The sequence below is a fragment of the Panulirus ornatus genome, chromosome 8 (assembly GCF_036320965.1).
Source record: "Panulirus ornatus isolate Po-2019 chromosome 8, ASM3632096v1, whole genome shotgun sequence".
Taxonomy (NCBI): Eukaryota; Metazoa; Arthropoda; class Malacostraca; order Decapoda; family Palinuridae; genus Panulirus; species Panulirus ornatus.
The window spans coordinates 21,374,659-21,389,265 of record NC_092231.1 but is presented as its reverse complement, the minus strand read 5'-3'; the positions used below and the strand labels follow the sequence as shown (position 1 = coordinate 21,389,265).

The 14,607-nt window shown below is 41.7% G+C and overlaps 1 protein-coding gene across 5 annotated transcripts in view; it reads left to right on the top strand.

Annotated features, from left to right (window-relative positions):
• Positions 1-14,607, top strand: part of LOC139749868 (phosphatidylinositol-3,5-bisphosphate 3-phosphatase MTMR3) — a 357,317-nt gene that overhangs the window by 179,864 nt on the left and 162,846 nt on the right. For all 5 annotated transcript variants that reach the window (XM_071664222.1, XM_071664224.1, XM_071664220.1 and 2 more), the window contains exon 6: positions 10,545-10,815. In XM_071664222.1, the coding sequence (XP_071520323.1) occupies positions 10,545-10,815 (271 nt within the window). The remainder of the gene's footprint in view (positions 1-10,544; positions 10,816-14,607) is intronic.

Sequence of the window (14,607 nt, the reverse complement as noted above, 5' to 3'; positions counted from 1 at the left end):
CACTCTATTCCTTGCATGCCTCTCACCCTCCTGCATGTTCAGGTGCATTTCACTCAATATCTTTTTGACTCAGTCCTTCCACTTCCAATTTGGTCTCCTGCTTCTCCTTGTTCCCTCCACCTCTGACACGTATATCCTCTTTTTCAACCTTTCCTCACTCATTCTCTCCATGTCCAAACCATTTCAACACACCCTCTTCTGCTCTCTCAACCACACTTTTTTTACTACCACACATCCATCTTATCCTTTCATTACTTACTTGATCAAACCACCTCGCACCGCATATTGTCCTCAAACATTTCATTCCCTAGACATCCACCCTCCGTACAACCCTATCAATAGCACATGCCTCACAGCCATATGATATTGTTGGAACTACTATTTCTTCAAACATACCCTTTTTTACTCTTTTAGATGACTTTTTCTCATTTCATGCATTGTTCATTGATACCAGAGTCTTTACCCCCTCCTCCACCTTGACTCTTCTACTTCCATGGTTCCATTCACTGCCAAGTCCACTTCTAGATACCTAAAACACTTCTTCCAACTTTTCTCCATTCAGACATATTTCCCAAGTAACTTGTCCCTTAACCCTGCTGAACCTAATAATCTTGCTCTTATTCACATTTATTTTCAACTTTCTCCTTTTACACATTTTTCCAAACTCAATCACCAACTAATACAGTTTCTCACTCGAGTGAGCTGCTAGTGCTGTATCATCAGGGAACAACAATTGAAGCATTTCCAAGGCAATTTCACTCCCAAAAACTGCATACTCACCCATCTCTGCAAAACTCTTACGTTTACCTCCATAATCACTCCATCCGTTAACAGATTAAACGACCATGGAGACATCACACACCCCTGGCGAAGACCGATCTTCACTAGGAACCAATCACTCTTCTCTTCGTACTTGTACCTATGCCTTATACTCTTGATAAAAAACTTGTTGCTTCTAGCAGCTTACCTCCCACATCATATACTTATAAGACCTTCCATAAAGCATATTTATCATCCCTGTCATGTCCCTTCTCTAGATTCATAAATGCTACATACAAATCCATCTGTTTTTCTAAGTATTTCTAACAGTCTTCAAAGCAGACACCTAATCCCCACACACACACACACACACACACATATATATCATACAAACCTCCAACAGCCAGGATCGAACCTGGGACCACTGTGCAAGAGGCAGGAATGCTAACCGCTAGGCTATTCCTGCCTCTTGCACAGGGGTCCCGAGTTCGATCCTGGCCGTTGGAGGTTTGTATGTTCTATGAAGGTGCGTGTTCACATGCATTTTATTCGTATATATATTTTCTTTCATACTATTCGTATATATATATATATATATATATATATATATATATATATATATATATATATATATATATATATATTTTTTTTTTTTTTTTTTTTTATACTTTGTCGCTGTCTCCCGCGTTTGCGAGGTAGCGCAAGGAAACAGACGAAAGAAATGGCCCAACCCCCCCCCCCCCATACACATGTACATACACACGTCCACACACGCAAATATACATACCTACACAGCTTTCCATGGTTTACCCCAGACGCTTCACATGCCTTGATTCAATCCACTGACAGCACGTCAACCCCTGTATACCACATGGCTCCAATTCACTCTATTCCTTGCCCTCCTTTCACCCTCCTGCATGTTCAGGCCCCGATCACACAAAATCTTTTTCACTCCATCTTTCCACCTCCAATTTGGTCTCCCTCTTCTCCTCGTTCCCTCCACCTCCGACACATATATCCTCTTGGTCAATCTTTCCTCACTCATTCTCTCCATGTGCCCAAACCATTTCAAAACACCCTCTTCTGCTCTCTCAACCACGCTCTTTTTATTTCCACACATCTCTCTTACCCTTACGTTACTTACTCGATCAAACCACCTCACACCACACATTGTCCTCAAACATCTCATTTCCAGCACATCCATCCTCCTGCGCACATCTCTATCCATAGCCCACGCCTCGCAACCATACAACATTGTTGGAACCACTATTCCTTCAAACATACCCATTTTTGCTTTCCGAGATAATGTTCTCGACTTCCACACATTTTTCAAGGCTCCCAAAATTTTCGCCCCCTCCCCCACCCTATGATCCACTTCCGCTTCCATGGTTCCATCCGCTGCCAGATCCACTCCCAGATATCTAAAACACTTCACTTCCTCCAGTTTTTCTCCATTCAAACTCACCTCCCAATTGACTTGACCCTCACCCCTACTGTACCTAATAACCTTGCTCTTATTCCCATTTACTCTTAACTTTCTTCTTCCACACACTTTACCAAACTCAGTCACCAGCTTCTGCAGTTTCTCACATGAATCAGCCACCAGTGCTGTATCATCAGCGAACAACAACTGACTCACTTCCCAAGCTCTCTCATCCCCAACAGACTTCATACTTGCCCCTCTTTCCAGGACTCTTGCATTTACCTCCCTAACAACCCCATCCATAAACAAATTAAACAACCATGGAGACATCACACACCCCTGCCGCAAACCTACATTCACTGAGAACCAATCACTTTCCTCTCTTCCTACACGTACACATGCCTTACATCCTCGATAAAAACTTTTCACTGCTTCTAACAACTTGCCTCCCACACCATATATTCTTAATACCTTTTTTTTTTTTTTTGCTGTCTCCCGCGTTTGCGAGGTAGCGCAAGGAAACATACGAGAGAAATGGCCCAACCCACCCCCATACACAATGTATACACACACACACGTCCACGCATGCAAATATACATACCTATACATCTCAATGTACACATATATATACATACACAGACACATACATATATACCCATGCACACAATTCACACAGTCTGCCCCCATTCACTCCCATTGCCACCTTGCCACACATGGAATACCTACCCCCTCCCCCCTCATGTGTGCGAGGTATCACTAGGAAAAGACAACAAAGGCCCCATTCGTTCACACTCAGTCTCTAGCTGCCACGCAATAATGCCCGAAACCACAGCTCCCTTTCCACATCCAGGCCCCACACAACTTTCCATGGTTTACCCCAGACTCTTCACATGCCCTGATTCAATCCACTGACAGCACGTCAACCCCGGTATACCACATCGATCCAATTCACTCTATTCCTTGCCCTCCTTCCACCCTCCTGCATGTTCAGGCCCCGATCACACAGAATCTTTTTCACTCCATCTTTCCACCTCCAATTTGGTCTCCCACTTCTCCTCGTTCCCTCCACCTCCGACACATATATCCTCTTGGTCAATCTTTCCTCACTCATTCTCTCCATGTGCCCAAACCATTTCAAAACACCCTCTTTTGCTCTCTCAACCATGCTCTTTTTATTTCCACACATCTCTCTTACCCTTATGTTACTTACTCAATCAAACCACCTCACACCACACATTGTCCTCAAACATCTCATTTCCAGCACATCCATCCTCCTGCGCACAACTCTATCCATAGCCCACGCCTCGCAACCATACAACATTCTTGGAACCACTATTCCTTCAAACATACCCAGTTTTGCTTTCCTAGATAATGTTCTCGACTTCCACACATTCTTCAAGGCTCCCAGGATTTTTGCCCCCTCCCCCACCCTATGATTCACTTCCACTTCCATGGTTCCATCCGCTGCCAGATCCACTCCCGGATATCTGAAACACTTTACGTCCTCCAGTTTTTTTCCATTCAAACTTACCTCCCAATTGACTTGACCCTCAACCCTACTGTACCTAATAACCTTGCTCTTATTCACATTTACTCTTAACTTTCTTCTTTCACACACTTTACCAAACTCAGTCACCAGCTTCTGCAGTTTCTCACATGAATCAGCCACCAGCGCTGTATCATCAGCGAACAACAACTGACTCACTTCCCAAGCTCTCTCATCCCCAACAGACTTCATCCTTGCCCCTCTTTCCAAAACTCTTGCATTCACCTCCCTAATAACCCCATCCATAAACAAATTAAACAACCATGGGGACATCACACACCCCTGCCGCAAACCTACATTCACTGAGAACCAATCACTTTCCTCTCTTCCTACACGTACACATGCCTTACATCCTCGATAAAAACTTTTCACTGCTTCTAACAACTTGCCTCCCACACCATATATTCTTAATACCTTCCACAGAGCATCTCTATCAACTCTATCATATGCCTTCTCCAGATCCATAAATGCTACATACAAATCTATTTGCTTTTCTAAGTATTTCTCACATACATTCTTCAAAGCAAACACCTGATCCACACATCCTCTACCACTTCTGAAACCACACTGCTCTTCCCCAATCTGATGCTCTGTACATGCCTTCACCCTCTCAATCAATACCCTCCCATACAATTTGCCAGGAATACTCAACAAACTTATACCTCTGTAATTTGAGCACTCACTCTTATCCCCTTTGCCTTTGTACAATGGCACTATGCACGCATTCCGCCAATCCTCAGGCACCTCACCATGAGTCATACATACATTAAATAACCTTACCAACCAGTCAACAATACAGTCACCCCCTTTTTTAATAAATTCCACTGCAATACCATCCAAACCTGCTGCCTTGCCGGCTTTCATCTTCCGCAAAGCTTTTACTACCTCTTCTCTGTTTACCAAATCATTTTCCCTAACCCTCGCACTTTGCACACCACCTCGACCAAAACACCCAAAACACTCTATCATCAAACACATTCAACAAACCTTCAAAATGCTCACTCCATCTCCTTCTCACATCACCACTACTTGTTATCACCTCCCATTTGCGCCCTTCACTGAAGTTCCCATTTGCTCCCTTGTCTTACGCACTTTATTTACCTCCTTCCAGAACATCTTTTTATTCTCCCTAAAATTTAATGATACTCTTTCACCCCAACTCATATATATATATATATATATATATATATATATATATATATATATATATATATATATATATATATGTATATATATATATATCCTTCTGTTTCCCATTTTAGAAAGTTAGAAAATACAAGGAGGGGAGGATTTCTGGCCCCCGCTCCTGTCCCCTCTAGTCGCCTTCTACGACACGCGAGGAATGCGTGGGAAGTATTCTTTCACCCCTATCCCCAGGGATTATATATATATATATATATATATATATATATATATATATATATATATATATATATATATATATATATATACTCATACATACGTGCATATACACACATATACATATATATACATATGAAAAATGTAAAAAATGATTCAGAAAACTGAAACTTCTAGCTTGAAATGAAATGAAATATGAATGTCACATAATGGTTCAACCTCTGGCTATGGAAAAGGGGTAATGTATAATTTTATTTACACAAACGTCAATAGTAGTTTTCATCAATTTAGCCACTGTATCATACTGCCTGGTCCACTTCTCTTATCATGAAACAGGAATATTGGCTTATGATTTTGCCTTAAGATTTTGAGTGATCGGGGCTGAACATGCAGGAGGGTGAAAGGAGGGCAAGGAATAGAGTGAATTGGATCGATGTGGTATACCGGGGCTGACATGCTGTCAGTGGATTGAATCAGGGCATGTGAAGCGTCTGGGGTAAACCATGGAAAGCTGTGTAGGTATGTATATTTGCGTGTGTGGACGTGTATGTATATACATGTGTATGGGGGTGGGTTGAGCCATTTCTTTCGTCTGTTTCCTTGCGCTACCTCGCTAACGCGGGAGACCGACAAAGCAAAAAAAAAAATATATGTATATATAGAGAGAGAGAGAGAGAGATGTGTGGAAATAAAAAGAGCGTGGTTGAGAGAGCAGAAGAGGGTGTTTTGAAATGGTTTGGGCACATGGAGAGAATGAGTGAGGAAAGATTGACCAAGAGGATATATGTGTCGGAGGTGGAGGGAACGAGGAGAAGTGGGAGACCAAATTGGAGGTGGAAAGATGGAGTGAAAAAGATTTTGAGTGATCGGGGCCTGAACATGCAGGAGGGTGAAAGGCGGGCAAGGAATAGAGTGAATTGGATCGATTTGGTATACCGGGGTTGACGTGCTGTCAGTGGATTGAATCAGGGCATGTGAAGCGTCTGGGGTAAACCATGGAGAGCTGTGTGGGGCCTGGATGTGGAAAGGGAGCTGTGGTTTCGGGCATTATTGCATGACAGCTAGAGACTGAGCGTGAACGAATGAGGCCTTTGTTGTCTTTTCCTAGCGCTACCCCGCACACATGAGGGGGGAGGGGGATGGTATTCCATGTGTGGTGAGGTGGCGATGGGAATGAATAAAGGCAGACAGTGTGAATTGTGTGCATGGGTATATATGTATGTGTCTGTGTGTGTATATATATGTGTACATTGAGATGTATAGGTATGTATATTTGCGTGTGTGGACGTGTGTGTATATACATGTGTATGGGGGTGGGTTGGGCCATTTCTTTCGTCTGTTTCCTTGCGCTACCTCGCAAACGCGGGAGACCGACAAAGCGAAATAAAATAAATAATAAATAATATATATATACATTATCCCTGGGGATAGGGGAGAAAGAATACTTCCCACGTATTCCCTGCGTGTCGTAGAAGGCGACTAAAAGGGAAGGGAGCGGGGGGCTGGAAATCCTCCCCACTCATTTTTTTTTTAATTTTCCAAAAGAAGGAACATAGAAGGGGGCCAGGTGAGGATATTCCCTCAAAGGCCCAGTCCTCTGTTCTTAACGCTACCTCGCTAATGCGGGAAATGGCAAATAGTATGAAAAAAAAAAAAATCTTCATACATGCTGCCTTCATCCATTCCTGTTGCCACACATGAAATGGCACCCCCTCCCCTCACGTGCGCAGAAGGTAGCATCAGGAAAAGACAACAAAGGCCACTTTCGTTCACACTGTCTCTGGCTTGCATGTGCAGTGCACCAAAACCACAGCTCTTTATCCACATCCAGGCTCCACAGACCTTTCCATGGTTTACCCCAGACATTTCACATGCCCTGGTTCAGTCCATTGATAGCACATCAACCTCAGTATACCACATTGTTCCAGTTCACCGTATTCCTTGCATGCCTCTAACCCTCCTGTGTGTTGGGGCTCAGATCACTCAAAATCTTTTTCACTTCCAACAAGAGTATGTGTTTATGAGGATGGGCTGTTGAAAGGGTTTTTGCAGAGGAGGTTGGAAATGAAATGTTTGAGGAGAATATTTGGTGTGAGATGGTTTGAATGTGGAAGTAATGAAAGGGTAGGAAAGATTGTGGTTGAGTGAGCTGAAGAGGTTGTGTTGAAATCTTGTGGACTTGTGGAGAGAATGAATGAGGAAAGGTTGACAAAGAGGATATGTATATATATATATATGTATATATATATATGTGCTATATATATGTGATAGAATGTAAGAAAGTAAATTCTCGATTAATATGGGTAAAATTGAAAGTTGATGGAGAGAGGTGGGTGATTATTGGTGCATATGCACCTGGGCATGAGAAGAAAGATCATGAGAGGCAAGTGTTTTGGGAGCAGCTGAATGAGTGTGTTAGCGGTTTTGATGCACGAGACCGGGTTATAGTGATGGGTGATTTGAATGCAAAGGTGAGTAATGTGGCAGTTGAGGGAATAATTGGTATGCATGGGGTGTTCAGTGTTGTAAATGGAAATGGTGAAGAGCTTGTAGATTTATGTGCTGAAAAAGGACTGATGATTGGGAATACCTGGTTTAAAAAGCGAGATATACATAAGTATACTTATGTAAGTAGGAGAGATGGCCAGAGAGCGTTATTGGATTACGTGTTAATTGACAGGCGTGCGAAAGAGAGACTTTTGGATGTTAATGTGCTGAGAGGTGCAACTGGAGGGATGTCTGATCATTATCTTGTGGAGGCTAAGGTGAAGATTAGTATGGGTTTTCAGAAAAGAGGAGTGAATGTTGGGGTGAAGAAGGTGGTGAGAGTAAGTGAGCTTGGGAAGGAGACCTGTGTGGGGAAGTACCAGGAGAGACTGTGTACAGAATGGAAAAAGGTGAGAACAATGGAAGTAAGGGGAGTGGGGGAGGAATGGGATGTATTTAGGGAATCAGTGATGGATTGCGCAAAAGATGCTTGTGGCATGAGAAGAGTGGGAGGTGGGCTGTTTAGAAAGGGTAGTGAGTGGTGGGATGAAGAAGTAAGAGTATTAGTGAAAGAGAAGAGAGAGGCATTTGGACGATTTTTGCAGGGAAAAAATGCAATTGAGTGGGAGAAGTATAAAAGAAAGAGACAGGAGGTCAAGAGAAAGGTGCAAGAGGTGAAAAAAAGGGCAAATGAGAGTTGGGGTGAGAGACTATCAGTAAATTTTAGGGAGAATAAAAAGATGTTCTGGAAGGAGGTAAATAGGGTGCGTAAGACAAGGGAGCAAATGGGAACTTCAGTGAAGGGCGTAAATGGGGAGGTGATAACAAGTAGTGGTGATGTGAGAAGGAGATGGAATGAGTACTTTGAAGGTTTGTTGAATGTGTCTGATGACAGAGTGGCAGATATAGGGTGTTTTGGTCGAGGTGGTGTGCAAAGTGAGAGGGTTAGGGAAAATGATTTGGTAAACAGAGAAGAGGTAGTAAAAGCTTTGCGGAAGATGAAAGCCGGCAAGGCAGCAGGTTTGGATGGTATTGCAGTGGAATTTATTAAAAAAGGGGGTGACTGTATTGTTGACTGGTTGGTAAGGTTATTTAATGTATGTATGACTCATGGTGAGGTGCCTGAGGATTGGCGGAATGCGTGCATAGTGCCATTGTACAAAGGCAAAGGGGATAAGAGTGAGTGCTCAAATTACAGAGGTATAAGTTTGTTGAGTATTCCTGGTAAATTATATGGGAGGGTATTGATTGAGAGGGTGAAGGCATGTACAGAGCATCAGATTGGGGAAGAGCAGTGCGGTTTCAGAAGTGGTAGAGGATGTGTGGATCAGGTGTTTGCTTTGAAGAATGTATGTGAGAAATACTTAGAAAAGCCAATGGATTTGTATGTAGCATTTATGGATCTGGAGAAGGCATATGATAGAGTTGATAGAGATGGTCTGTGGAAGGTATTAAGAATATATGGTGTGGGAGGCAAGTTGTTAGAAGCAGTGAAAAGTTTTTATCGAGGATGTAAGGCATGTGTACGTGTAGGAAGAGAGGAAAGTGATTGGTTCTCAGTGAATGTAGGTTTGCGGCAGGGGTGTGTGATGTCTCCATGGTTGTTTAATTTGTTCATGGATGGGGTTGTTAGGGAGGTGAATGCAAGAGTTTTGGAAAGAGGGGCAAGTATGAAGTCTGTTGGGGATGAGAGAGCTTGGGAAGTGAGTCAGTTGTTGTTCGCTGATGATACAGCGCTGGTGGCTGATTCATGTGAGAAACTGCAGAAGCTGGTGACTGAGTTTGGTAAAGTGTGTGGAAGAAGAAAGTTAAGAGTAAATGTGAATAAGAGCAAGGTTATTAGGTACAGTAGGGTTGAGGGTCAAGTCAATTGGGAGGTGAGTTTGAATGGAGAAAAACTGGAGGAAGTGAAGTGTTTTAGATATCTGGGAGTGGATCTGTCAGCGGATGGAACCATGGAAGCGGAAGTGGATCATAGGGTGGGGGAAGGGGGCGAAAATTTTGGGAGCCTTGAAAAATGTGTGGAAGTCGAGAACATTATCTCGGAAAGCAAAAATGGGTATGTTTGAAGGAATAGTGGTTCCAAGAATGTTGTATGGTTGCGAGGCGTGGGCTATGGATAGAGTTGTGCGCAGGAGGATGGATGTGCTGGAAATGAGATGTTTGAGGACAATGTGTGGTGTGAGGTGGTTTGATCGAGTAAGTAACGTAAGGGTAAGAGAGATGTGTGGAAATAAAAAGAGCGTGGTTGAGAGAGCAGAAGAGGGTGTTTTGAAATGGTTTGGGCACATGGAGAGAATGAGTGAGGAAAGATTGACCAAGAGGATATATGTGTCGGAGGTGGAGGGAACGAGGAGAAGAGGGAGACCAAATTGGAGGTGGAAAGATGGAGTGAAAAAGATTTTGTGTGATCGGGGCCTGAACATGCAGGAGGGTGAAAGGAGGGCAAGGAATAGAGTGAATTGGAGCGATGTGGTATACAGGGGTTGACGTGCTGTCAGTGGATTGAATCAAGGCATGTGAAGCGTCTGGGGTAAACCATGGAAAGCTGTGTAGGTATGTATATTTGCGTGTGTGGACGTGTGTATGTACATGTGTATGGGGGGGGGGTTGGGCCATTTCTTTCGTCTGTTTCCTTGCGCTACCTCGCAAACGCGGGAGACAGCGACAAAGTATTAAAAAAAAAAAAAAATATATATATATATATATATATATATATATCAGAAATGGAGGGAACAAGGAGAAGCGGGAAACCAAATTGGAGGTGGATGGATGGTGTGATAAAGATTTCGAGCAATTGAAGCCTGAACTTGCAGGAGAGTGAAATGTGTACATTTTATTTGTCAAGTGATTTAGAAATTAGGTAGGGTGTAATGTAATGTAAATTACCTTGATTTTATTCCTGTTTTAAGGATAAAAACCCGTCAAGCTGTAATGTAAATCTTGTGATTTTCTTTTTTCCACTTTCAGACATGCTAATGGTGCAGTCATAGCACGGTGCAGTCAGCCAGAAGTTGGTTGGCTGGGTTGGCGGTCTAGTGAAGATGAAGACTTAGTGAAGGCAATAACTGAAGCTTGTGCTTATGACAGCCCTCCTATTGCAAGTTGTAGTGGTGCCAGTGGAACAACGACTAGCCAGTTAATGCCACCAAATTGTGGAGAGAAGGAAGCAACAACTCCTTCATCTGATATTCCATCTCTTTGTGATTTACCAGAGGCCAAAGCTCAAGCAGATATTAAGGTAATCAATTTCAAATTTTGAAAATGTTTAGGCTGTTTGACAAAATGTTTTATCGATTCAGTAAATAGAGGAAGAAGTTTTTGATAAGTTTGGTTGATTACAAAAGTGAACAAGGATTGTGATAGATATTAGTGAGAGATGACGTGTGTAATTTATTTATATGGAGGTTGTGCTTTATGCTATTGTACACTAAGAGTAGAGAGTCATGGTTTCTTTGGATTACTCTAGACAGCTAGAGAATGGATGTGAGCAAATGTGGCCATTCTCTGCCTTTACCAATGCAAAAATGATGGTTGTGGAACATAGTTTTACCCTATTTACCAAGTCATTAGGTGATGTTGTTATTGTCTCTCCTGGCTTCTCATAGAAATTTAACTGTAAAATATTGTGTTGATTAAATACATTAAAAAATTTTGATATTGGGCCAGTAGTTATATCAGGGTTAATGGGAATAAGAGGTAATTAGGTAAGCTTGTGTACATCACCTCCTTAATTATCTTACTTGGCATCTGTTGTCATTTCATGGGTAATGAAGATGAAATTTATTGGATACTTAGTGAGAAAGCTAGCGATGAAATAACATCCTGTTGTTGGGAGAGATAGGATAGATTTAGGGTTACTTGGATGTAGAGAGTTGGATTAGGCTTGTCTACATCACCCCCTGAGCTATCTAATTCAGGAACTTTTTCCATATCACACAGGTAAGGCAGACAAAATGCAATGAATACTTATGGAAAAAAGTGGTGATGAGATGTTCAGATGTTGCTGGAATAAGTTGTGGTGGAGTGATATGTTTTTTTTCTCCCCCAGAAGAATTTGATTTAGCGACTGTTGCCAAGTCCTACATAATGCAGATGTCACATTGCCCTTCATAGCCCTAGAATTTTTTGAGTGAATCAACAACAAGGGCTTGCCTGTTATTAAAATCTCCCTCATCAAATGATTTCCTACCTTGCTAATTAATGTCCTGTCTTACATTCATTTCCAAAATAAGCTAGTCTTATCCACATTAGATATAGTTAGGTGTTTAACCTCTTTCCTCTTTAATTTCCTGTAAATATGAAGTAATAGATAAAAGATAGATAACCATGGTGAGCTTGCATTAGAGCACTGTGGTGTTTGGTTACTTAACAAATTCATCACTGGCAGATTGGATGAAAATGATTAGTAGTTTGCAGTGGCACTGTTAAAACATGCATAATGAATATGTACTTACTTTCAAATATTAACATGTTTGATATTAAAAGAAAGACTGTTTATTATACCAAAAATGTAAAGGTAACAAAAAAGGTAGTGAGATTCATAGACTCTTCTATAGCCATGAAACATCCTAAGCACCTCATATTTAACCTCAACATTGATAGCCAAATACCCTGTTCTCATAATATCTTTCACTTACCATTTAGACATGCAGAATTGGCTACACTTGCTTTGGATATAGTAAGTAATATGGTAGCAGTGAATGTAGTTAAACATATTTTGCTAGTTAGTGTAATAAAAATTTGTGTTTTCCTTAGACATTATGAAAATGAGTGTGATAACTTTAATTAAAAGATTTTCTTTTCCAAATTAATTGCAAGTCACAGCATGTAGCAAATAAAGACACTGAACCTAACAGCTAAAGTTTCGCAAGTTCAAAATGATGCAAGTCAAAATGTTGCTTGTCTATACATCAATGTACTGCACTCTGTTGCTTGTGGTTGAATTGAATTAAAAGTTGCCGATGGTAAGGGCATCTCTTTACTTCTCACTCAAAATGAGTTTTTTTTCTTTCTAATTTTACCATGTCTTCATACTTGTAAGAGCCCCTTAAAAAGAGTTCTACGTGTCATAGAAGGTGACTAAAGTGGACAGGAGCAGGGGGCTAGAAACCCTCCCCTCCTTGTATTTTAACTTTCTAAAAGGGGGGAAACAGAAGAAGGAGTCACACGTGGAGTGCTCATCATTCTCAAAGGCTCAGATTGGGGTGTCTAAATGTGTGGATGTAACCAAGATGAGAAAAAAGGAGAGATAGGTAGTATGTTTGAGGAAAGGAACCTGGATATTTTGGCTCTGAGTGAAACGAAGCTCAAGGGTAAAGGGGAAGAGTGGTTTGGCAATGTCTTGGGAGTAAAGTCAGGGGTTGGTGAGAGGACAAGAGCAAGGGAAGGAGTAGCACTACTCCTGAAACAGGAGTGGTGGGAGTATGTGATAGAGTGTAAGAAAGTAAACTCTAGATTGATATGGGTAAAACTGAAAGTTGATGGAGAGAGATGGGTGATTGTTGGTGCATATGCACCTGGGCATGAGAAGAAAGATCATGAGAGGCAAGTGTTTTGGGAGCAGCTGAATGAGTGTGTTAGTGGCTTTGATGCACAAGACCGGGTTATAGTGATAGGTGATTTGAATGCAAAGGTGAGTAATGTGGCAGTTGAGGGAATAATTGGTATACATGGAGTGTTCAGTGTTGTAAATGGAAACGGTGAAGAGCTTGTAGATTTGTGGGCTGAAAAAGGACTGGTGACTGGGAATACCTGGTTTAAAAAGAGAGATATACATAGGTATACGTAAGTAAGTAGGAGAGATGGCCAGAGAGCATTATTGGATTACGTGTTAATTGATAGGCGCTTGAAAGAGAGACTTTTGGATGTAAATGTGCTGAGAGGTGCAACTGGAGGGATGTCTGATCATTATCTTGTGGAGGCAAAGGTGAAGATTTGTAGAGGTTTTCAGAAAAGAAGAGAGACTGTTGGGGTGAAGAGAGTGGTGAGAGTAAGTGAACTTGGGAAGGAGACTTGTGTGAGGAAGTACCAGGAGAGACTAAGTACAGAATGGAAAAGGGAGAGAACAGAGGACATAAGGGGAGTGAGGGAGGAATGGGATGTATTTAAGGAAGCATTGATGGCTTGCACAAAAGATGCTTGTGGTGTGTAGGTGGGCAGATTAGAAAGGGTAGTGAGTGGTGGGATGAAGTAAGATTGTTAGTGAAATAGAAGAGAGAGGCATTTAGACAATTTTTGCAGGGAAATAATGGAAATGAGTGGGAGATGTATAAAAGAAAGAGGCAGGAGGTCAAGAGAAAGGTGCAAGAGGTGAAATAGGGTGTTTTGGTCGAGGTGGTGTGCAAAGTGAGAGGGTTAGGGAGAATGATTTGGTGAACAGAGAAGAGGTAGTAAAAGCTTTGCGGAAGATGAAAGCCGGCAAGGCAGTGGGTTTGGATGGTATTGCAGTGGATTTTATTAAAAAAGGGGGTGACTGTATTTTTGACTGGTTGGTAAGGTTATTTAATGTATGTATGACTAATGGTGAGGTGCCTAAGGACTGGTGGAATGCTTGCATAGTGCCATTGTACAAAGGCAAAGAGGATAAAAGTGAATGCTCAAATTACAGAGGTATAAGTTTGTTGAGTATTCCTGGGAAATTATATGCTAACACACTCACTCAGCTTCTTCCAAAACACTTGCCTCTTATGATCTTTCTTCACATGCTCAGGTGCATAGGCACCAATAATCACCCATCACTCTCCATCCACTTTCAGTTTTACCCATATCAATGTAGAGTTTATTTTCTTACGCTGTATCACATACTCCCACAGCTCCTGCTTCAGGAGTAGTGCTACTCGTTTATTTATTTTATATACCTTGTCGCTGTCTCCCGCATTAGCAAGGTAGCACAAGGAAGCAGACGAAAGAATGGCCGAACCCACCCACATACACATGTATATACATAAATGCCCAAACACACTCATATACCTAACTATACATTTCAGTGTATACATACATATGCATACACAGACATATACATATATACACA